The 26,357-nt window shown below is 35.1% G+C and overlaps 1 protein-coding gene and 1 long non-coding RNA gene across 3 annotated transcripts; one reads left to right on the top strand and one right to left on the bottom strand.

Moving 5' to 3' along the window:
- Positions 1 to 993: 993 nt before the first annotated feature.
- Positions 994 to 2,710, bottom strand: LOC142528117 (uncharacterized). The gene is made up of 3 exons (XR_012815615.1): positions 2,614 to 2,710; positions 1,724 to 1,857; positions 994 to 1,130 (listed from the first exon to the last, which is right to left on the bottom strand). It is a non-coding gene; the product is annotated as an uncharacterized LOC142528117 (long non-coding RNA).
- A 5,630-nt stretch (positions 2,711 to 8,340) lies between these two features.
- On the top strand, positions 8,341 to 11,625 carry LOC142527938 (phenylacetaldehyde reductase-like). 2 transcript variants are annotated; one of them, XM_075632939.1, is made up of 7 exons: positions 8,351 to 8,602; positions 9,113 to 9,251; positions 9,497 to 9,666; positions 9,988 to 10,179; positions 10,448 to 10,610; positions 10,681 to 10,861; positions 11,213 to 11,625. In XM_075632939.1, exons 2-7 carry the CDS (start codon positions 9,170 to 9,172, stop codon positions 11,343 to 11,345), a joined length of 921 nt encoding a protein of 306 aa, XP_075489054.1. In that variant the 5' UTR covers positions 8,351 to 8,602; positions 9,113 to 9,169; the 3' UTR covers positions 11,346 to 11,625. The 2 variants fall into 2 exon arrangements, with proteins under 2 accessions (XP_075489053.1, XP_075489054.1); XM_075632938.1 differs by lacking the exon at positions 9,113 to 9,251 and having other exon boundaries at positions 8,341 to 8,602.
- Positions 11,626 to 26,357: the final 14,732 nt, after the last annotated feature.

The following is a 26,357-nucleotide window of genomic DNA, read 5'->3' as shown; positions in this document are numbered from 1 at the left end:
TATCTTTTAAATGTCCAATTTAAATCATAAAAATTCATGAATATTTAAAAATCATAATTTAACATATAAAAATTCATAAACATGTGAAATAATCATATTAACACATAAAACAGAAATTAGAGCACTGCCATAACGTTTACTAATTTTTAGGTGTAAAAAGACCGTTTTACCCCTGAACGTGACATTTTACGTTTTTCACTTTTTCTTGATTTCTTTGACCCTAACATGTCCCAAATAATTATTTAAGCTTAAATTAAAATTCCCATAATTTTATTTAGCTTAAAAACTATGCTTTTTAATTAATTCATAATTAGACGTTTTGAAGGCGTTTTAATTCCGAAAAATCCCAAACTTTAATATAAAATTCCTAAATTCAAAATTTAGTCTTTTTATATTATTTTAGCTCTCGTGAACCATGACTCGACCCCCGTGAGCCGTGTTTCAATTATTTTAGCATTTACAAAACCCTAACTTGACCTATATGTTCGACCCTGAGCCATGGTTCAATTTTCATGAGCCAAGCCTATATGTTCGACCCTGAGCCACTGGTATGTTTTATCTAGGTCTACCACGACCTCTACCTCGAGTAGCCCTGTCTGATATACAATAGATCAAACACAGATAAAATCACAATATCATAATCATCTTAATCTTGTATCGACCATCTCTGCCTCTCAAGACTCATTAAATCTCAAATAAAACTTAACAATATAGTATCTCAATTATAATCATGTATTTCACATTATGGCATAATGAAAATGCTAGCAAATATATCACATGATCGAGCAATTCGAACTGACTCGATCTACCCTCTTCCCAAATATCTTACGCTCTGATACCGCCTAATGTGGGGCCCCGGGTACGACATCTAATATTAATAATTATAAATATAACCAAACCCAACGATTGAGTAAAACACATAATCTATGGTTAACAAACCAACATAAACATAGTCAAAATAATTTAAAGGTCACAAATGTTTGAAATATAAATTTTCAACATACCCAAAATAAAGTAGTGAGCCAAAGTAATCCAAACATCATCAAATAGCTCCTAAGACCCGAGAATCCCACTCTAACTCGTATCTCCTCGCCTGGAACTGGACTCTGGCATCCCAAGCCTCGCCTCACCTACCTTCAAGCACATGAAAACAAGAGGTAGCCGATGTGCCGGTGAGTATAAACCCAGTATAATACAATCAATAACATATGAGAATTAAAATTTCACATAGTTCATATAAACTCATAAAGATGCAATATAATGCAATGTATGATCAAAAACTGTGAGCTATCAATAAATCTCAAGATCAAGCGAATCATCTGGTCATAGAGTACCTAAGGAAAGAGAATCCCCCAGCAACATCCACCGACTCATCCGCTCGGGGTGGGGTGCTGTGTTCTACAATCCCAGGACTATGGTGCGCCTATAGAGAGTGTTCAGGCCATAGCAGCGACCTCCACATACACTATGCCAACTCAAATATAGCCCCATACGTCCAACAAATCAATAAATCAAGGCGACCTCCGCCTTATCAAATCTGAATCAAAAAGAGGCTCAATATGCAATGCAATGATGCATTTCAATCTCATCAAGTCAATATCATAATAAGCTCATCTCAAAAGATCAATCATCAACAAATCACAAGCAATTCATCAAGCCATCGAATTTTCAATTTAAAATAAAAATGATATTTTTACCTCGTATGTTACCGACCGTAACATACCTTTCGAATATTACCAACAAGAGATCAAAATATATGGTTGAAAAGTCTTGAACCCTCGCAGTCTACTCGATTCGCTATCAACCAACTTAAAGTAAATAATCTTGAGCCAACCCAAGTCAATACTTCAACTGAATCTTCAATACATAAATCAAGAACTCGGATTACTTATCAACACAAAGCAATTATCATACAAAATTCATAATTAATACAATACTGCTTCTAATCAAGTTCCGCAAATTGGATATGCAAGAAAACTCAAATCCCAACATTTCTGCTTCACAAAAGTTTGTCAAATAAAGTCATTTACTCAGTCTTTCATAATCTGAAACATACAATATAATTTTTGAAATTCTGCATCAGTACAAATCTGGTATAGTTTAGTATTTGGAGCATAACTCCCTCAATACTCAATGGAATCAAGCCCATTTTATATCATTTCGAAGACAAGACAATGTTCTATAACTTTCAATTGAACATCAGTTCTAGATTCCCAACCAATAAATCCCAGAATTCGAATAAACAGAAGGCATGTAAACAAATCTGCACTAACTCGGATTTCCGGACCAGTTTTAGTAAAAATCACATATCTCTCTCATTTCTTCATGGAATTGAAAGATTAAAGAACCAAATCGAAGTTAACTCGATTGTCGACAAGTTTGATGAAGACCATAACTCAAAAATCCAAACACAACTGTCCCATATACTCGAAATACAAAAGGTATAAAAACCGTTCTTTGCACATAAACAAGAAACCATGCTCATATCCATTTTAAATTCAAACCAACTCAAATACAACATCTTCAACATCTTAATATCTCAAATATCAACTCAAATATATATTCTAAACTTCAACTCATTTCCAAACTTGAATAAAAATGGGAAATACTTACATCCTCGTGAAGCCCGTGACGAGAGGATCACAAATCTAACTTCATTTCATAATTTTCTTGAGCAAATCTCTCTTAGATTTAAGAAGAAATGTAGAAATTGAAGGAGATGAAGGTTTTTGATGGAGAAGAAGGAGAAAAATGATTGGAAGAGGTGAAAGTTGACTTAAATATTGATTTTTCGCGTCTGTAGCGCCGCAGCGCCACTTTTCAGTGCCTCAGCGCCAAATTTGCGCAAAACTAGCGCCTAGGCGCTACTATTCTAGCACCGCAGCGCTTGAATAGTGCCGATGAACAGTAACTTTTTTTTTCAATTTTTTTTTTTAAATTCTGGCATTACAGCTATACTTTTCGACATTTATTACTTTTTAGGTTTGGTAAAACGTTTTACGATTTCAAATTTTGATTATTTCCTTTGGATTTTTAAATACTAGTTGGATGTTTTATTTTAAAATAGTGCAAAAGTATTTTTTATGTATATGTATAGGCAATGACCGAAAATATGAGAGTTTAAAAAAAAATTCTAGTATTTTTTAAGAATACGAATAAGTAGACGTTTAATTAATTAACTCTAGTTTTTAATTAATTAATTAATTACGTCCATTAAGATTAATAAAATTATTAGGCCTCAAATAAAAAGATTTAAAAATACCTTTTTCCAAAAAATATTCCTTATAAATTACATAAGTTCTTACCACTAATGAATTTAAATTCAACTCCAAAAATACTAAAATTCTTAAATTATTTAAAATAATTAACTAAAAAATAAAAATTTAGCTTTTAAATCTTTAACAACTCAATCGTCTCCGGTCCTCCATCCCCGGCCAACCGTCAATATTCGCCTGAAAATCTTTAATTATGAAATCAAGCAAAACTACAAAATTAATCAATCAAAATATATCATTCATATATCTAAAATAATTTAATTAAAATATTTTATCAATTTAATAATTTTCATGCATGCGGTTTACGTAACCGGATTTTTGGACGTTACAAAAGGAGTTTAATATAAAAGTACTAAATAAGTGGATAATCGTGTGAATCAGATATAGGTGTTGTGTGCACTATTGTAACACTTTATCACAACATGTAGCAAAATAATTTAATTTAACACATAATTACTCTTGATGAATAAAATAACATAGAATTTATTAACACACTTGTGCGGTGTCTCAGACAAAAAATTCACCAGAAAATATGGTCGATTTACACAAAATAAATACTGGTGAATAAAGAAAATCTAACTCCCTTAACAAAGTGAGGGACCAAAGTGCATCCAATATTCTTATCTCAAAAATAACCAAATAACATTGGATGCAACTTCGGTGAAGCTGAAATTCTCTTTGATGAACAACATTCTATTCAGCGCTGTGTATGTTTGTCTTCAATGATCCACGACAACACAACAATACGGCTTGGCTTGAGCACTTGATCTCTTCGAAGTAAATCACCAACTCACGTGCTTGGTCTCCTGCAACGTCTATATTCATTATCTTTTGTCAACATCTTTTCACTCTTAGTAATAAAATCTCTTAGCCCTATATCTTTTTTGTAACGTCCCGAAAATTTAAGGTCCACGCGAACCGAATGTGCAAGTTATTAAATTCTTTGTGTATTTCAATTAATTGTTTTAATTGCAAAAATTAATTATGTTGTGCATTTTGACATGTTTAAAATATATTTTTCTACATGGTTGCATTCAAATATATTTTTAAATGTTATTCGAGTTGCGATCGAAGAACGGAGATCGAAGGCTGAAAAATGAAAAATAATTTTATTAAACAATTTATTTTAATTATTTAAAATATGAGTGATGTTTTTTCATATTTTTGAAAATAAAGAGTTTTTGAGGTGATTTTATATGCTATGACGTAATTTTTATCGGTGTTGGATTTTCAACAAAAATATGAACGTGTTGGCAACCAGGCTAATAAATTCACAAACTTTTCTACTCAAAATAATTTTCAGTATTTTAATTAAACACTAATGGGCTAAATAGGCCTAATTAACTCCACTAATGGGCCTAAGCTTTTTAGTGATTAATTAACTATATTTAAAACAAAAACCTACCCTAAATCCCATTAAACCCCACGCCAACCCTCCTATCAAATTACAAATTCTCCCAACTATTTCTACACGACACACACATCATATTATAGAGGATTTTCGAAGCTCTCGAAGGAAAAATCAAGCAAAGGCCCTCCTCGTCATCGTTCTTCAATCGCCAACGTTAAATCGTTCGTTAAATACGCAAAGACACTCCATACTATTTCCTTTACTCATCATCACACCATATTATGTATTTATGTTTGAAATTGCATGAAAACAAGTTGCAACTTTGAAGATTTTCGGATATGCATATTATGTGATTTTTAAAACATGTATTTTGATCCATAAACCATTAATTTCATGTACCTAAGGGGCTGCCATGATTAGGAAGTGATAATGGATGGTTTAACATGAATTTAGGGAGTCCTAGAACACCCCAATATACTACACAACGTGAATAAAACAAGCTGGTACCATCTTGCTGTTTTGGGGAGCTTGGGGCTCGGGTTCAAGAAGGAAGGGCTGGGCTTGGATTCGGCTGGGACCAGGGCTAGCTAGGGTCCGTGAGGGTTCACGAGAAGATTCCTAGCCACGCTAGGACTCGAACACCAGGGCTGGGAAGGAGTCCTAGCAAGCTAGGACTCCAACCCGTGAGCTTCAAGGAGAATTGCGCAGGGTTCAGAAGCTGAGCAGGGAGAGATGGCTCGGGCTGGGGGTTTTGGGCTGGGCTAGGTCGAGTCATTAGGGTCCTAGGAGGGTGCTTGATGGGCTGGTTCAAGGTCTGGCTCGTTGGTTAGGTGGCTAGCAACAGAAACGAAGAGTGCAGGTCAAGGGGGTCTCTCGGCCATGACAGGTTCTGAAAGTTTGGCTTCGGTTTTGGAGCTTGGGTTGAGTCCTGAGGGTCCAGTAGGGTCCATAGGGGGTCTGGCTTGAGGTTGGTTCATGATGGTTGGAGCTTGGCTCGAGGAAAAACAAACATGGCTCAAGGGTAGTCAAGGTGGGTTTCTTGGTTGTTTCTGCAGCTTATGTGTAACTTCGGTTTTGGAGCTTAGGGTCAGGTCCAATGGGTTATAATGGTCCAGGAGGGTGCCTAGATGGGTTGGCTCGGGTTTGGCTCGAGGTCACTGGGGCGTGGCTCGAGTATTTTGGGAGCTGGCTCGGGTGGTTCGATAAGGTGTCAATTTCAAATTATTAAGAAGTAAAATTACAACCATGGGTCCACGGGTGCGGTTCGTGGCTCACAAGGGTAGAATAAATAATAAAAATGCTATGTTTAAAATTTGGGATCAAAATAATGAGTTTTGGACTTATTCGGGATTTAATCGCCGCACGAAACATTAATTAAAGAATTAATTGGAACGCCTAGATTTAAGCTTAATAAAATTATGAAAAATTATATTTAAGCTCAAATAATTATTAAAAGTCTAAGTTTTTAATTAGGGAATTTTATATTATAGTTTGGTTTAATTCGGGATTAAAATGCATTAATATGTTATATTTAAAGATTTAATTTAAAAGTCATCGATTTAGGTCAAATAAAAATATGAGAAAAATCATGTAAGCTTAAATAATTATTTGGGACATGTAGAGTCAATGAAATTAAGAAAAAGTCAAAAACGTGAAATTTTACGTCTAGGGGTAAAACGGTCATTTTACACCCGAAAATTAGTAAACTTCATGGCAGTGTCCTAAATACTGTTTTATATGCTAATATGATTATTTTCAATGGTTATGGATGTTTATGAATTTTTATAATGTTAATATGTTTATTTTTAATGTTTATGGACTTTAATATGTTAAAATGTTATTTTAAATGTTTATGGTTTAATATGTCAAAATATTATTTTAAATATCATGATTTAATATGTTAAAATATTGATTCTAAATGTTTATGGACGTTTTTATGATTAAATGTGCTAAAACTTTTATTTTAAATATTTATGATTTAATATGTCAAAACATTTATTTTAAATGTTTATGATTTAATATGTTAAAAGTTTATTTTAAATGTTTATGGATTTTTATGATTAAATATGTTAAAACGTTTATTTTAAAATGTTTATGGATTTTTATTAGGAAACGATAACGTTAAAAGATATGTTGCATGCTTGGTTTTACATAAAAACGTTATATGCATGTTTAATTTTTATTAAGTGATGAGAATACGAAACATTGAAGGAAGTGAAGTGATTGTGACTACTACGATTATATGTTGGAGATATCATGAGGGCGAAGGTCCCAGTGAGAGCCCGAAGATCGTATTTTTATTGATACGAATACGATGATATGATTGGAGATGTCGTGAGGAAAAAGGCCCCAGAGGGAGCCTGTTTACGGGAGAAGGGCCTAGAGGGAGTCCATTTATAAGAGAAGGCCCCAGAGGGAGCCCGTCTACAGGAGAAGGCCCCAGACGGAGCCCGACGATCGTATTTCCAATGACATGATATGATGATGTGTTAATACGTAAGGCCAAGGCTCAGTTGACAGGTGAGAGTGTCGCTGATGTCCTCGCTGTCCAGTACTATGGTTACATGTAGATGGATCCATCGCCCAATACGTAGACGAACACGAAAGTCATAATTAACGATCTGAATTCTATTTTATGATTTATGATTTCCGCACTAGCTTATGATTTATGATTTAAAGTATGTTAAATATATTTTATGAATTTTATTTATGTTTATGAGTAGTTTTGGAGATGTTGATAGTATGAGCTATACTTTTCAAATAATGTTTATAGGTTTAGTAAAATATTGACGGTTTTACAATTTAAACTATTTTCTTTTGATTTTTAAATGGTAGCTGGTTGATTTATTTTTAAATGGTGCAAGGTATTTTTAAAGTATATATATGTATTCGGCCGATTTAGTAAGAGGGAGAAAAAAAATTCCTAGTACTTTTTAAGAAAACAAATAGCAGAAGTTTCAGTTGGTATCAGAGCTGACCTCTCCGAGTACGGTGTGGTTCGGGGACGAACCAAGCGGAAGCTGGTGGGCATGTGAGGCCCAGGGCCGAAGAGGGCGGGGGGTGATCATCGGTGCCATGAGGTTGCACGGACAATGAGCGGCTCCTGGCAGGCTTCTAGGCGGAGGGAACATGGATAAACCAATCTTACACCGGAAGGAGAGGAATTCCGAAACTGTTCAAGTATGGGACTGTGCAGTTGAAGAGAGTTTAAAAGATTTGATATGTACTACTCATATCAAGAAGGTGCATCTTTTTTCGGTAGCTCATCATATAAAAACTCCAAAGTTAAGCGTGCTTGACTTGGGGCAATTTTGGGATGGGTAACCCCCTGAGTGAGGATATAAGCACGCTAGAAAGACTCGTCTTGGTACAGTGAAGACAGTCGTCGAATCTGTGGCATTATATTTTTCCATAAATAGATATCTACAAAATATGAAAACAAGAGTTTTAATAGGAATGATACTCTTTTAAATAAAAATTTTGTATCTTGACTTAATATAGATCCTAATATAAATATAAATAATCTAAAAAGACAAATATCTGTATTTTTATAAAAATATTATTAAAAAATCTAAATAAAAAAATATAATAATGGAATATATTATTCCTTTCAACAAACTTATTGAATAGAATTTTCGTTTTTAAAGGTGAAATAATTCCTCTATTTTTGTTTGTCTGCATCATTTACTTATCATAAATAGTTTAATTTAATAGGTAAGGATCAAGTTTTCTTCCTCTAGAATCACGATGACAATTTTGACTCAAACTCTCGATAAAAGTTTCGTGGTTTTCAAAACAGGATAAATCATAAAAGCACGCATACACAACGTTTGGAATGGAGATCGAGAGAAAGAGAGGATGAGTGGAGCGGGAAAAGTTGTGTGCGTGACTGGAGCATCGGGCTACATAGCCTCATGGCTGGTTAAGCTTCTGCTTCAGCGGGGTTACACTGTCAAAGCCACAGTTAGAAACCTCAGTCAGTAATCTCTATTTATGTTCGTGCGATTACTTTTGTGGGTTTGGATTGATTGATTTCTTGATAATCTTAGAGTTGTTGGTTGTTGGATCCAACATTGATGCTTCGAGACCATGGTGGGCCACAGAACCAAGAAATTTATTTACTGTTTTATATGTTAAGACTGAAAAGTTATGTTCTTGTTTTTGCTTCCTGGGGAAAGTTATGTTCTTGTATTTGCTTTATGGGTTCCTTTTCAGAAACATATCTTATTGTTTTGTTTTGTGATATTCTTGATCATCTTTATCAAAAAGTAAAAGAACTAAAAATGATCGCTGTCTCAAATTTGGAAAGTTCAATGGGAACTTTCTAGAGCTAGAATTCTGAATTCTTTTATTGATTCTATGGAGCAACTACTTTAGTTTTCCGGCTGATTGTCCTTATATTTCTGCGTCCCTACTGTCACATGACTGTGAGGTGTTCTGTGAATAATGATGATCTCTTGGTGTTTCTCCATTCGGTTTTAAGCAGAGCCGGAAATCTAATGAATCCGAGAGTCTCAGCTAAAAGTAGGAAACTTTCTCATATATGAAGCGAAATCACATTTTTCTCATGTTTATTGTTGAAAATGTATACGTCTCCCACGCCCCTCCCTGCTTCAGCCATGGAGGTGAGATGTAGTTTTAGTAAGAAAATTGATGTTTCTCCTTTTATTAACGTTGAATGGCGGCAGAAAATCATATGTTCTTCTGATTGTAGACGTGGTTGGGCTGGTATATTCTAGATATGGAATCAAGTGACAGAAGTGGATACTAACATATATATTCGTACGAGGAAATAATGGGTTGTATTTGCGAGTATGATTCTTTGAGATATATCTACTCTCAACATTTGTTTAAGCACTTTGAAATGCAGGTGATCCAAACAAAGTAGCCCACCTGAAAGGACTTGAGGGAGCTGAGGAGAGATTACAATTGTTTGAAGCCAACTTAATCGAAGATGGATCTTTTGATTCTGCGGTTCATGGTTGTGAAGGGGTCTTTCACACAGCCTCACCTGCTGTCGCTGCAGCAACCGGCCCCCAGGTTTGTTATCTTTCTTGCTTGTGCGTGATTCTTGCGATGTTCAATTCTTCTTTTGAATACCTCATACTTGGTAAACAATTTTTATTTGGTTTGGCTTGTTCATTGATATTATGTTTTAATTTGTTATTTGTCTGAAATATTGAATCTCTAATTACAACTATATTTTTATTACTGATTATTTTCACACACTGCTAAAAATTTGACTGCTAATTCATGGCAGATTCAAAATTATACAAAACTAAATTCTTGGCTGTCCATATCTGTGTTTATTTTGAATATTGTGTAAAATAAACTTTTGATATATTTATGAGCTTGGTTTAGGTAGAACTGATAGAACCGGCGGTGAAGGGAACTCTAAATGTACTAAAATCATGCAGCAAAGAACCATCTATGAAAAGAGTCGTGGTAACATCCTCTATTGTTGCAGTTATGTTCAATCGCCGTCCCCAAGGCCCCGACGCTGTAGTTGACGAAACATGGTTTTCAGATCCAGTATTCTGTGAAGAAATCAAGGTTTGTGCTTGTAGGAATACCACACTTTTTTCCTTTTCTACCTGATGTTTTTATCCTTCGAAGACTCATCAAGATCCAGAAGAATTTCAACATATGGGATCCAATCTTTAGACGATCCTTGTAGGCGTCTGTTTATTATTCTAATCCTGTTATGGTTGTTTCTATTAAAATACCCCAGAAATTTGAATGGAACACACAGTTTCTTGAAAAATACTAGGATATGGATCCAACATAAAAAATTTGAACAAAATTTTGATCATGCTAGCAGCAATGGTATTGCCTCTCAAAAACATTGGCAGAGGAAGCTGCATGGAAATTCTCTAAAGAAAATGATATCAACTTGGTAGTAATCAATCCTGGATATGTGATCGGTCCTCTCCTTCAGCCAACACTCAATTCCACTTCTAAGGAATTTGTGGACTTGATCAAAGGTGATCAAACAATTTGTATGTCTTTTTACCAATTCAGATTTCTTGAGCATTTAAACTGTTTCTGTTACAGGAAAGGAAATATACCCATACTATGTGTTCGACGATGTGAGAGATGTCGCTCAAGCACATATTTTGGCATTTGAAAATCCTTCAGCTAGTGGCAGATACCTTTTGACCGGAACAGCGCGACTTCCGGAGGAAGTTCTGGAGATTTTACATAAGCTTTATCCTTCTCTCGACCTTCCTAAAATGTAAGTTTTTTATCTGTTCAAAAAATTTAAAGTTCCCACTCTCCCCATTGGCCCTTCATTTCTCAGGAAAATCACGCGTGCCTCATAAGCGTGAGGCTGGGAGGTCACCATCCTTTCTTAAATTTTTAAACCATACATGCACAACCAAACACTTTACCCAAGGTCCTGTACAAGACAAGAAAACTCGGTCAGACACAATTCTCTCGTTGGATTTCTTATTCATTAACATGTTTTCTTAATAAATGATCAATTTTGCCCTCTTGAGCGTACAATGGTTTCATGGCAAGCACTATTCGAGTATCTCACATTCTACAGATGTTAACTACCTTCACACATTTTTACTTATTGCAGCAACACTCCAGGTAATCCAACATTCCAGCTATGCAATAAAAGAGCACAAGATTTGGGCGTCGTTTTCACGCCTTTGGAGGTGACCCTGAAGGATATGGTTGAAAGCTTGAAAGAGAAAAATTTCCTCATCTGAACTTGCCAACAACAGTACCTTGGGACTCGTACTGTCTCATAATCCATCACATGTAGCAAATAAGTAATTTTAATTCTACTCTTGAGATAATAGTTATATTAATAATAAGTTTTGTAAGTTTGGTTTCCGAACATCCCTGCCATCACTTGGTTCCAAAATATTTAGTGTTGTACTCTTATTTCAAACATCAAATAATGAGAGTGTAGCGACATACACCTCTGAAAATATTGTTTAGCATAAAAATACTAAATAATTGGAGAATTGAGTGTTTCAGATTTTAGTATTGAATATGGTAATGTAATACTTATGACAACATGAAACGGAATAATTTAACATATAAAACTTTACGTAAATAAATCAAGATACAAATAATTATGCAAAAGTTAATACACTTGTGTAGTGCCTCATGCAAAAGATTCACTAAAATATAATCAATTTGCACGCCAAAAAAATACCAGTGAATAACAAAAGCTAATTCTCTTAACACATCAGGGGAGCAAATTGCATTCTAAGTTTCTATCACCAGAAATAACCAAACACAATGGATGCAAATTCTGTGAAATCAAAATTCAGTTGAATAAACAATTCTCTAGCAACATTTTAATTAAATGTTGTCATTGAATATCTTCAAAACCCCATGTCAACACAACAAAAACACGACGAGACTTAATCACTGGATTTTTCCGAAACAACACACAAGTTCTTCGTTCTTCCTTGCTCTCTCTCTCTTCGTTCTTCCCACACACCTCTCTTTCACTATCTATATATATATATATAAAGTTTCTTTGACCTAGAGATGATTCTTTGAATAGATAGATACCTAAAAAACAAGAAAACTAGAGTTTCATTATAAACTAAACTCTTTTTAAATAAAAAGATCATATTTAGAGTTTTAATATAAATCTTATCATAAATAACATTAGTCTAGAAAGTCAAAACTCACGTAAAAAGAAAAAAAAATTAAGAATAAATTCTTGCACTCATGGCAAGACATGTTTTCTTTTCCATCTCCCTTTTTTGTCTTTATGGACAAAACACACAAAAAATATTCATTCACACAGCTCCCCTCGAGTTAAAGGCATATCTTTCCCCGAATTCAAACATGTTAAGTGCGATATTGTTAGTGGTGTTGTTACAGGAGCTGAGAACATCCACCATTCATTAAATGTCAAAGTCATGACCAGAGCTTGAAGGTTCCATTTCTGCTCCTATTCCAAGGTCTTGAACTTCTACATTTTTGCTTCCCTTGCACCATCTTCTCTCCTTTTATGACCAAAATGGACAGCCAACTCCAGGATTATATGGTTTTCTGCTACCTGAGCTTCACAGTGGACAATTATTTCCTTTGTCTAGACGATCTGCTTAAGGCCAAAGTCCATCTGTACTTGCAGAACAGAGGGAGACAACATAATATAGTCTGAAAGGGACACAACGGACGAAGAGGACGTGTTGCCAACCTCATGGGCAACAACAGATCCAGGAGTATACGGTTTTCTGTTACCTGAGCTTCATAGTGGGCAATTATTTCCTTGGTCTAGACGATCTGCTTCAGGCCAAAGTCCATTTGTACTTGCAGAACAGAGGGAGACAACATAATATAGTCTGAGAGGGCCACAACGGACGAAGAGGACGTGTTGCCAACCTCGGGGGCAACAACAGATTCATACCAAGGGAGATCTAGTTTCTTGCTTCCCATAAAATATGCTGGTTTGATCTTCAAGATTTCAGCTACATCTGAGAGTTCCTCGTCTATATTTCATGTAAAGCTCTGGATTCAAGAAGCTCACTGTGACGTCCAAAAATTCGGTTACGTAAATGGCATAAAATGAATATTATTAAATTACTAAATTAATTTAATTAATTAATTTTGCATGCATGAATGATATATTTTGATTGACTAAATGATTAATTTGTCTAATTTTGCTTGATTTCATAATCTAAATATTTACAGGCGAATATCGGTGGTTGGCCAGGGACGGAAAACCGGAAAAGATTTAAAAGCTAAATTTTTATTTTTAGTTAAGAAAAACGTTTATTTTAAATAATTTAAGAATTTTAGTATTTTCGGATCACATTTAAATTAATTAGTCGGAACAAAAAATTTAAGTATTTTATAAGGGATTTTTGGAAATAGGTGTTTTTAAATCTTTTAAATTGAAGCCTTGTGATTTTAATAATCTTAACGGGCTTAATTAAGTAATTAAAAACTAGAGTTAATTAAGTCTATTAATTAAATGATTAAGAAGCCTTTTTGTTTTTTTATAAAATTAAGCCATAAATCCTAAACACACACACGCCTAAAAACAAAACTTAAATAAAGTGTAGGGGCCTCATGTCTACCGAACTTAGATAAGGTGTCGGAGCCTCATGTATCCCGATCTTAAATAAGGTTTCGGGGCTTCATGTCTCCCGGACTTGCATAATTTTTCGGGACCTAATGTCTCCCGGACTTGAATAAGGTGCCAGGACCTCGTGTCTTCCAGACTTAGATAAGGTGTCGGAGCTTCATGTCTCGCAGGCTTGCATAAGGTGTGAGGCCTCATGTCTCTTTGACTTAGATAAAGTGTCGGGGCCTCAAGTCTCCCAAACTTAGATAAGGTGTCGGGGCCTCATGTCTCCCATACTTAAATAAGGTGTCGGGGCCTCATGTTTCTTAGGCTTGAATAAGCTGTTGGTGCCTCATGTCTCTCAGACTTAAATAAAGTGTCGGAGCCTCATGTTTCTTGGGCTTGCATAAGGTGTTGGGGCCTTATGTCTCCGAACTTAGACAAAGTTTTGGGGCCTCATGTCTCTCGGACTTAGATAAGGTTTCAAGGCCTCATGTCTGTCGAGCTTAAACAAGGTGCCGAGACCTCATGTCTCACGGACTTTGAATAAGGTGTCGGGGCCTCATGTATCCCAGACATAGATAAGTTTTCAGGGTCTCATGTCTCCGGGGCTTAGACAAGGTGTCGGGACCTCATGTCTCTCGGATTTGAATAAAGTATTGGGGCCTCATGTCTCCTAGGCTTTGAATAAAGTATTGGAGTCTCATGTCTACCGAACTTGAATAAGGTGTCGGGGCCTCAAGTCTCCCGGGTTTATATAAAGTGCTGGGGCCTCATACCTCTTAGGCTTAGAATCATTGTCGGGGACTCATACCTTCTAGGCTTAGAATAAGTGTCGGAGCCTCATGTCTCTTTGACTTAGATAAAGTGGAGAACCTCATCCCTCCCTAGCTTAGAACAAGGTATCGGTTCCCGGGTTTAGACAAGGTGCCGGCCGGGGCCTCGTGTGTCCCGGACTTGAATAAAGTGTCGGTGCCTAATTTCTCACGGGCTTAGATAAAGTGTCAGGGTCTCATACCTCCCAGGCTTAGAATCAATATCAGGGCCTCAAACCTCCCAGGCTTAGAATAAGTGTCAGAACCTCATATCTCCTGGGCTTAGGTAAAGTGCCGAGACCTCATCCCTTCCGGTATTAGAATAATGTGCTGGTGCCTCATGCATCCTGGACTTTAGATAAGGTGGCGAGGCCTCGTGCCTCCGGACTTTGAATAGGTGTTGGGGTCTCGTGTCTCCCGAACATAGATAAGGTGTTGGGGCCTCATGCCTCCTAGACTTTAGATAAGGTGTCAGGACCTCATGCCTCCCGGACTTCTAAATTTCCTACAACTCCTGCTGGGTTGGTTTTATTAAAAACCAAATCACTAACCTTGAAATACTGAATCCGCATTTATTTATGGTAGAGTGAGATTTCATATTTGAGCTGAATTAAATGACAAATATAGGTGTACGCTACTGATTGCATATCCAAATTTCCTTTCATGCCAATCCGGAAATAGCTACCGAAATTTGAGCCCAAATGAAGATCCATAGATAAAATCTGAGTGCTGAGCTGGTCGGACTTTTGAATAGAAACCGTATTGTTGGAAACTTAATTTCGGTGGTTTGAAAAACTAAGAGATTAAATTTATTGGAATAACTGATCACGAACTTACAGTTGCCTAACTGAAGTTTAATGCGCAGGTTATTAAAGGCAACTGAAACCAGCCGAACTGATTTACAGAGTCAACTGAAAACTGATCAGTTGATATATTCAGTTGAGAGGTTACCAGCGTCTCCATTTGTAGAACCCGTTAAATCAGACTATGTATAGTCATGCATAATTTCTAGTATTTAAATAAAAAAATGATTTCTTTATTATTTAAAGCATTTTTATAGTTGTTAGTCATGATTATTTATTTTAAATCGCATAAGTTTAATTTTATCTTTTCAGTTAAATAAGCGAGGCCGGACTGGAGTTGGAGTATTGAGATAAAATTTAATATTAAGAAAACATTCCTAGAATTTATTTAAGATTAATAATAAGTCATTTTAAAATAAAAGAATGTTTAAGGATTTATTTAATTAACTTGAGATAAGTAGTAAATAAGTTCCTTTTTGTCCAATAATTTAATTTAAAAGCCTAAATTAAAATATGTGACCAATTGAGATAAGTTAATCTAGGCTTATTTTAATTAAGGAATTTCAACTTAACATGTTAGTAATTTAACTTAAAGAATTAGCCATGCATGCAAGATAATTACCAACCTAAACTAATTTATTAATTCACTAGAATATTTAATGGGTAGATAAAACTCTAAAGAATTAAAATACAAGATTTAAGAAATATTCTTCCCTCCATTTTTATTTGCAATTTTCGGCCACCTCATTTTTAAAAGATTTAGTTTTTGATTTACAACTCATTTCTTTGATTCTTTTCCCTATCCATTTCATGGTAGATAATCCCTTCAATTTTTACCCTCACTAATTAATGATTTAAACAATATTCCTACCCAATTTTAATAGCAAAATCGGCCATCTCCATGAGGAGATTTAAAAATATTGTCAACTCACTGTTTTATATCTTTCCTTACCCTTTTCTTGATTCCCTAAATTTTATTCACTTCTAATTAACATTTAAGCAATATTTCTACCATGTTTATCTAGCAATATTTCATTCCCATTTATCATAGAAAATCGGCCACCTTGATGAGATTTGATTTGGATTTACAACTCACCACTATTTGATACCATTCCTTGATCTTTTCTTGGAGATAATTCCCCCACCTTTTAATCACCAAGTAAATTAACAATTAAGCAAATTTCTACCCCATTTTAAAAGAAATTTTCGGCCACTCCTTTGATAGATTTAAAAATATTTGGCAACTCTCCATCTTTAATTCATTTCCTAATCTTTCATTGAGGAGATAATTCCATCACATTTAATCTTCAATAATTAATCATTAAGCAATTTTCCTACCCTTATTTGACATGAAAGAATCGGCCTCACCCCTAGCAAATCAACCTCAAATCCTTTGATATGCCATATCATTCCTTATCTCTCAAACTCTGGATAGAAAGATTTTTATCTTACCCTTTTAATTGGTAGACCTTCCCTTCATCCCTAACCAATTTTCCCTCCCCCATACTCTCGAAAATTCAGTCCCCTTCAGTAGAGAAAAATCGAGATTTAGCTAGGGAAGAAAGCAAGATTCATTTTTGCCATTTAATCTCCAATTATCTTGCAACCTTCCCATTTATTTTCCTAGCCTTCTCTCCCACTCCTTATTCTCGAAATTCAGTAGACTTTCAGCAAGAAAAACCGAGAAAAAAACTAGAGAAATCGTGAGAATCAAGAGAGAAAAACAAGAAGAAAATTAACTCCGTCTCCGCCGCGCTGCGTTGTCGTAATCGTTTGTTTTCTTTCAAAACAAAAATCCAAGGCATGTATATGTTATTTCTTTGCTCTTCAATCAAGTCATAATATGATTTTTTAACATCACATGTCCAGGATTTTCATGAGAAAACCGAAATATTACAGCAACTACACAAGAAAATTCTGCACAGATTTCGGCCTTCACTTGTGCACCTCACGTTGTTGGTTTTGTTGTGGTTTCAGGATTCGGCTCGATTTCCAGGGGCTCAAGGCTGCTTATGGTCATGTTATAGGGTGTGTTAGGGAGGGTTTAGTTCATTGGTTGCACGCCATTCACCCCAGCAAAACCAAATTGGGACAGCAACTCGTCCATGATGCATTTTTGAGTCGCGATTTCTGGTTTTTGGGTTGTCCAGGTTGTGGTTCGGATCTCGGTTGGCCTTTGGGCCTCTAACCGTGGTCTCAGCACTTCCTTGACATGTCTAGGACATGTCCAAGTCGGCCTTTCATGGCTTGGTTCATGGTTCCTATCAGTTTTTAAAACAAACAAGAACAGCGCCCCATCGGTTTTCAATTTCTGAATTTTTCTGCACAAGTTGGTTTTCGGTTTTGAGGATGGAATGGATCTTGGTTGGCTTTTTAGCCCTTATCCATGGTTCATACAATACCCCTTAATGTCTAGATCATGCCATGGTAACCAAATGGCCACTGGAATGATCCATGACAGCAAACAATAGCAACATCCAAAAAAAGCAGTTTGTTGCTCTCGGTTGGGAGTGTGGTCACGTTTCTGGTGTGGGTTGGATTGTGGCTGGCCTAGGGCCCTTAGCCATGGTTCAAACCATACCCTAGGATGTTGGTAAGAGACTCTGGTCGGTGGTTCAAGCCCCAATGACCATTAGCCTCGCAAACAACGGAAAGGAGGGCAAGCGCTACTGCTGTATTCATTGGACAGCAAGTTTGTGCTTCGGTTCAGAGGCTCGTTTGAGTTTTTGGTTGGCTTTTAACCTATGGCCTTGGACTGGACAGTACCTCATCAAGTTAGGAAGGTCATGTTTTTGTCCGTTCTTGATTTGGTCAAGTTTAGAGGTCGTACGAGAATTTACGGTACAATGTGCCAAAGTGACTCTCGAAAGAGCGTTTCATGTTTTGGCCTCCATTCACCAAAATTTCGAGTACTGTAATTTTTAGGAGCATTATTTCATCATTTTAAGTATATTTTAATCATGACTAAACGATGGTTTGTGTCGGTTTGGGTTGGCACGGAGTAATGATTAAATAATAAGTCATTGGGCGTAATTGTCTCGTTTTTGGAGTCAATTACAAAGTTTTGTCAAGTAAAATCATTTGCATATTTTTCATGTTAGATTTAAGTCGCAGCGAGCCTGGGAACGATCCAACCCATTCGGTAAAATTAATATAGGATATTTAATTACGTTATTTAATTATATTACGTGCATAAAAATATAAAATATTCATTTTCGAGATTTATGCGATATTGCTTGTGGCCACTTCACTTCATGGGATTATTACTTCAGCCGGTGGTAACTTACCGGTTCAGTTCAGTTCAGTTCCACCCAGTATACTGTGGCATTAGTCTGATCAGACGATTATTACTTCACCCGGTGGTCACTTACCGGTTCAGTTCAGTTCAGTTCAGGGGCCACTTGCGTAGAACATAATCTCAACATAAAATTATGACATGTTATTTTATGACAGGGCTCGATTGAGCAAATATTTCACTCATGATTTTCAGTTCAGTTATGCACGTATTATAATTACTCATGACATGATATTTTACGTTACGCCAGACTTATGATATTCTTACCATGCATGAAATTTTATTATTATTACTCGTTATTTATGATATATGCATGCTGAGTCTTTAGACTCACTAGACTTGATTGTTGTAGGTACTGACGAGGTCGGGATCGAGGGCGGGGACCAGTGAGCCATCTTGGGTCGGTAGTAGTGGAATCCGAGGACCTCATTTTCAGCATTTACCATTTTTATGCTCAAACATTTCATCTTTTGTTGGATTATTTTAAATTGTTATTTTGCAAACAATAATTACTTCCGCTGCTATTTCGAATATTTAAACATTGAATCTTTTCACCAGTTTATTTATTTAAAGAGGCATTTTAATTAGTTAAAGAGAAAATTTTAAATTTTTTCGCAAATTTTCAAACACGAATTTAATGAGGCCTTTATAGCTGGTATCAGAGCATATGTTCTTGTAAAGGGTTGTACTACTACTGATCTCGAGAAGCTCACGAAGTCACGTCTTCGGTCTGGAAGTCTTACGTTTACGCATTTCTTTTAAAGCATGAAATATTTTCACTGCATATTTTCATGAAATGTTTTGTGTCAAAACTTTAATTATGCAGTACTTACTTAAATTTAAAGAAATAATGGATTGTTTATATTGATTTTTTGGCTAGTAGTACTGATGTTCTACTTTTTGGATCATAAGTTAACCTTGAAGATTATAAATGCTCTTGGGACTTGTAGATTTTCTAAGAAACTACTGATGGTTCGCGGTTGCTAGTTTAGTTAGTTTTTGGGAATTCCATGTAAGGATTAATGATTCAGGACTACGACTATATTTGGAAGTATAAAAATGTAGAATTTATTTAGGATGCATGCTCTACCCAGTTGGATTTAAGGATTGAATTGCATGAATTGAGAATTTTAAGGACCTAATTGTAATAACTAATAATTGAGGACCTAAGTGCAAGAATAAAATTCTAAGAGACTATTTTCGAGTTTATCGAATTTCGGGATTAAATTCTGAGTTTTGAGAATTTTAAGGTTTAATGAGGCTAAAATTCAAAATTTTATGGGAACCAGAAATGCAAATTTTGTAGGGTTGTAGGGCCAAAATGATAATTTTCGAGAACTTTAAGGGCCAAATTGCAAATTTTGAAATTTTTGAGGATTAAATTCGAACTTTGGAGGAACAATTGGGTTAAATCAGTAATTTTCGAGGTTATGAGAATTGAATTTTTGGTTTAATAAGCTTAAGATCATTGAACTTTATGTTACGGAAACCTATTGAGTGGAATTAGGAACACCAACAACTTATGGGTAATTGTTGGATTCTCGAGATTAAGGACAAATCGGATAATATTCGAGGAAAGTAAGAACTAATTTTGCAATTTTTAAGAAACTTGGGGACTTGGTTAGCAGTAAGTGAGAAGCGAATGATTTAAAGGATATGAAATTTGATGATTTAGGTTTGAAGGGATATCTAGAACCTTGAAATAATTGGGTTATAAGGTTATAAGGAATGGTAACCAAGGGCATTGTAGGATGAATCAACATTTGGCTTGAAGGTTTAAGCTCTAGTGAATTAATACTGTGACAAATTAAGAATTCAGAGTGATAACAATTTAAGATAAAGTTGATCAGTTAGTTAAGTTATAAGAATAGACATGGAAAAAAAATAAATAAAATAAAATTGGGAATTTAAGTTTGATGAATCATAATTTTTAATCATGATCTTAAGAGTTAAAATTATACATTTGTTGGAATTTAATTTTTCAAAAAAAAACAAACAAACAAACAAAATTGGGTACGATCGATGGTTAGATTACTTGATAGACGCATATAAGATTTGAGGTAGACACCTGGTTTTAAGAAATTTTTTAAAATCGTTGAGATACTTGAGAATAAATGAATATATGTGTTGGGATTATGTTATCTAATACTATTTGGGTTGCGTAAGCTTGAATTTTAAGTTTATGAAATAGGTGTTCGTACGAAAATTTTGGGCGAAATAAAAACCAAAAGAAACAAGTTGTGTTCATCATAGGTTATCAATGAACGAATAATAAGATTTTTATCGAGTAGGAAATCTGAAATCTTGATATGGGGATTCTAGAATTTATGGGTTATAAGTGAAGTTGATTTATTAGAGTTAGCCCATCATTATCATAGGAGAACTTATTAAGTTTTATACGCTAGTATTAATTAAGCATTAAGGATACGTAAGAATGCGACATTCGCTTCAATAAGAAAAGTCCAAGGGTCTTAGGTCTCAACTTTATGCTAATAAAAAAAGAAATATAGTTTAAGCATGTAATTGGTGCTAGAATAATTTTATTATTTAGGTGGAAGATCGGTATCGTATATTTTGGGTTTTATGGATTAAGACTACTCGAACTTAAGATTTGCAACAACGTTATATTGGGATGTACTTCTAAATAGTCAGGTTATGTAAGTTTGGTGCGGTAAGGTAAAGATTCAATTCAAGGATCTTAGTCTAATATTATTATGGGGTTGAGATAAGGTTTAACTTTTAAGTGCTTTACTACATCTCCTAAGTCGAACTGCATGAATGCCAATACTTGGACTTGAAGCTTTAAGATATCTTGATGTCAATAAAGTTAAGAAGGGATGATGTTAAGATTTCAATATTGGAATATAATAGGTCAATGAACATCTTGGGTATATTATAAGGAATGTAAGGTGCGTTAAATTTGGACATCCATCTCTAGTATGAGGAATTGCGGGATAAGTCAAAATTTGGGGCTATAGTTGAATAGAACTAAGTCATCATAAGTTGTTTTAAGTTGCGATTCACAAACGAGGATTTTGGTAGACAAATTTATTTAGGATTGAGGAGACGTAAGGACAGCTTAATATTTATCTTATCAGAGTAGCGCATCAGAAGCGTAGATTAATAGGATTCTAGAATTAAGAGTCTTAACTTCTTGTTTATCGAGGATAAGTGAATTTCGGGGACGAAATTTCTTTTAAGGAGGGGAGAGTTGTAGAACCCGTTAAATCAGATTACGTATAGCCATGCATAATTTCTAGTATTTAAATAAAAAAATGATTTCTTTGTTATTTAAAGCATTTTTAAAGTTGTTAGTCATGATTATTTATTTTAAATCGCATAAGTTTAGTTTTATATTTTCAGTTAAATAAGCGAGGCCGGACTGGAGTTGGAGTATTGAGATAAAATTTAATATTAAGAAAACATTCCTAGAATTTATTTAAGATAAATAATAAGTCATTTTAAAATAAAAGAACGTTTAAGGATTTATTTAATTAACTTGAGATAAGTAGTAAATAAGTTCCTTTTTGTCCAATAATTTAATTTAAAAGCCTAAATTAAAATATGTGACCAGTTGAGATAAGTTAATCTAGGCTTATTTTAATTAAGGAATTTCAACTTAACATGTTAGTAATTTAACTTAAAGAATTAGCCATGCATGCAAGATAATTACCATCCTAAACTAATTTATTAATTCACTAGAATATTTAATGGGTAGATAAAACTCTAAAGAATTAAAATACAAGATTTAAGAAATATTCTTCCCTCCATTTTTATTTGCAATTTTCAGCCACCTCATTTTTAAAAGATTTAGTTTTTGATTTACAAGTCATTTCTTTGATTCTTTTCCCTATCCATTTCATGGTAGATAATCCATTCAATTTTTACCCTCACTGATTAATGATTTAAACAATATTCCTACCCAATTTTAATAGCAAAATCAGCCATCTCCATTAGGAGATTTAAAAATATTGTCAACTCACTATTTTATATCTTTCCTTACCCTTTTCTTGATTCCCTAAATTTTATTCACTACTAATTAACATTTAAGCAATATTTTTACCATGTTTATCTAGCAATATTTCATTCCCATTTATCATAGAAAATCGGCCACCTTGATGAGATTTGATTTGGATTTACAACTCACCACTATTTGATATCATTCCTTGATCTTTTCTTGGAGATAATTCCCCCACCTTTTAATCACCAAGTAAATTAACAATTAAGCAAATTTCTACCCCATTTTAAAAGAAATTTTCGGCCACTCCTTTGATAGATTTAAAAATATTTGGCAACTCTCCATCTTTAATTCATTTCCTAATCTTTCATTGGGGAGATAATTCCATCACATTTAATCTTCAATAATTAATCATTAAGCAATTTTCCTACCCTTATTTGACATGAAAGAATCGGCCTCACCCCTAGCAAATCAACCTCAAATCCTTTGATATGCCATATCATTCCTTATCTCTCAAACTCTGGATAGAAAGATTTTTATCTTACCCTTTTAATTGGTAGACCTTCCCTTCATCCCTAACCATTTTTCCCTCCTCCATACTCTCGAAAATTCAGTCCCCTTCAGTAGAGAAAAATCGAGATTTAGCTAGGGAAGAAAGCAAGATTCATTTTTGCCATTTAATCTCCAATTATCTTGCAACCTTCCCATTTATTTTCCTAGCCTTCTCTCCCACTCCTTATTCTCGAAATTCAGTAGACATTCAGCAATAAAAACTGAGAAAAAAACTAGAGAAATCGTGAGAATCAAGAGAGAAACACAAGAAGCAAATTAACTCCGTCTCCGCCGCGCTGCGTTGTCGTAATCGTTTGTTTTCTTTCAAAACAAAAATCCAAGACATGTATATGTTATTTATTTGCTCTTCAATCAAGTCATAATATGATTTTTTAACATCACATGTCCAGGATTTTAATGAGAAAACCGAAATATTACAGCAACTACACAAGAAAATTCTGCACAGATTTCGGCCTTCACTTGTGCACCTCACGTTGTTGGTTGTGTTGTGGTTTCAGGATTCGGCTCGATTTCCAGGGGCTCAAGGCTGCTTATGGTCATGTTACAGGGTGTGTTAGGGAGGGTTTAGTTCATTGGTTGCACACCATTCACCCCAGCAAAATCAAATTGGGACAGCAACTCGTCCATGATGCATTTTTGAGTCGCGATTTCTGGTTTTTGGGTTGTCCAGGTTGTGGTTCGGATCTCGGTTGGCCTTTGGGCCTCTAACCGTGGTCTCAGCACTTCCTTGACATGTCTAGGACATGTCCAAGTCGGCCTTTCATGGCTTGGTTCATGGTTCCTATCAGTTTTTAAAACAAACAAGAACAGCGCCCCATCGGTTTTCAATTTCTGAATTTTTCTGCACAAGTTGGTTTTCGGTTTGAGGATGGAATGGATCTTGGTTGGCTTTTTAGCCCTTAGCCATGGTTCATACAATACCCCTTGATGTCTAGATCATGCCATGGTTAACCAAATGGCCACTGGAATGATCCATGACAGCAAACAATAGCAACATCCAAAAAAAGCAGTTTGTTGCTCTCGGTTGGGAGTGTGGTCACGTTTCTGGTGTGGGTTGGATTGTGGCTGGCCTAGGGCCCTTAGCCATGGTTCAAACCATACCCTAGGATTTTGGTAAGAGACTCTGGTCGGTGGTTCAAGCCCCAATGGCCATTAGCCTCGCAAACAACGGAAAGGAGGGCAAGCGCTACTGCTGTATTCATTGGACAGCAAGTTTGTGCTTCGATTCAGAGGCTCGTTTGAGTTATTGGTTGGCTTTTAACCTATGGCCTTGGACTGGACAGTACCTCATCAAGTTAGGAAGGTCATGCTTTTGGCCGTTCGTGATTTGGTCAAGTTTAGAGGTCGTACGAGAATTTACGGTGAAATGTGCCAAAGTGACTCTCGAAAGAGCGTTTCATGTTTTGGCCTCCATTCACCAAAATTTCGAGTACTGTAATTTTTAGGAGCATTATTTCATCATTTTAAGTATATTTTAATCATGACTAAACGATGGTTTGGTGTCGGTTTGGGTTGGCACGGAGTAATGATTAAATACTAAGTCATTGGGCGTAATTGTCTCGTTTTTGGAGTCAATTACAAAGTTTTGTCAAGTAAAATCATTTGCATATTTTTCATGTTAGATTTAAGTCGCAGCGAGCCTGGGAACGATCCAACCCATTCGGTAAAATTAATATAGGATATTTAATTACGTTATTTAATTATATTACGTGCATAAAAATATAAAATATTCATTTTCGAGATTTATGCGATATTGCTTGTGGCCACTTCACTTCATGGGATTATTACTTCACCCGGTGGTAACTTACCGGTTCAGTTCAGTTCAGTTCCACCCAGTATACTGTGGCATTAGTCTGATCAGACGATTATTACTTCACCCGGTGGTCACTTACCGGTTCAGTTCAGTTCAGTTCAGTTCAGGGGCCACTTGCGTAGAACATAATCTCAACATAAAATTATGACATGTTATTTTATGACAGGGCTCGATTGAGCAAACATTTCACTCATGATTTTCAGTTCAGTTATGCACGTATTATAATTACTCATGACATGATATTTTACGTTACGCCAGACTTATGATATTCTTACCATGCATGAAATTTTATTATTATTACTCGTTATTTATGATATATGCATGCTGAGTCTTTAGACTCACTAGACTTGATTGTTGTAGGTACTGACGAGGTCGGGATCGAGGGCGGGGACCAGTGAGCCATCTTGGGTCGGTAGTAGTGGAATCCGAGGACCTCATTTTCAGCATTTACCATTTTTATGCTCAAACATTTCATCTTTTGTTGGATTATTTTAAATTGTTATTTTGCAAACAATAATTACTTCCGCTGCTATTTCGAATATTTAAACATTGAATCTTTTCACCAGTTTATTTATTTAAAGAGGCATTTTAATTAGTTAAAGAGAAAATTTTAAATTTTTTCGCAAATTTTCAAACACGAATTTAATGAGGCCTTTATAGCTGGTATCAGAGCATATGTTCTTGTAAAGGGTTGTACTACTACTGATCTCGAGAAGCTCACGAAGTCACGTCTTCGGTCTGGAAGTTTTACGTTTACGCATTTCTTTTAAAGCATGAAATATTTTCACTGCATATTTTCATGAAATGTTTTGTGTCAAGACTTTAATTATGCAGTACTTACTTAAATTTAAAGAAATAATGGATTGTTTATATTGATTTTTTGGCTAGTAGTACTGATGTTCTACTTTTTGGATCATAAGTTAACCTTGAAGATTATAAATGCTCTTGGGACTTGTAGATTTTCTAAGAAACTACTGATGGTTCGCGGTTGCTAGTTTAGTTAGTTTTTGGGAATTCCATGTAAGGATTAATGATTCAGGACTACGACTATATTTGGAAGTATAAAAACGTAGAATTTATTTAGGATGCATGCTCTACCCAGTTGGATTTAAGGATTGAATTGCATGAATTGAGAATTTTAAGGACCTAATTGTAATAACTAATAATTGAGGACCTAAGTGCAAAAATAAAATTCTAAGAGATTATTTTCGAGTTTATTGAATTTCGGGATTAAATTCTGAGTTTTGAGAATTTTAAGGTTTAATGAGGCTAAAATTCAAAATTTTATGGGAACCAGAAATGCAAATTTTGTAGGGTCGAGGGCCAAAATGATAATTTTCGAGAACTTTAAGGGCCAAATTGAAAATTATGAAATTTTTGAGGATTAAATTCGAACTTTGGAGGAACAATTGGGTTAAATCAGTAATT

Source organism: Primulina tabacum, chromosome 15, assembly GCF_025594145.1.
Source record: "Primulina tabacum isolate GXHZ01 chromosome 15, ASM2559414v2, whole genome shotgun sequence".
NCBI lineage: Eukaryota > Viridiplantae > Streptophyta > Magnoliopsida > Lamiales > Gesneriaceae > Primulina > Primulina tabacum.
This window is presented reverse-complemented; position numbering and strand designations above follow the sequence as displayed.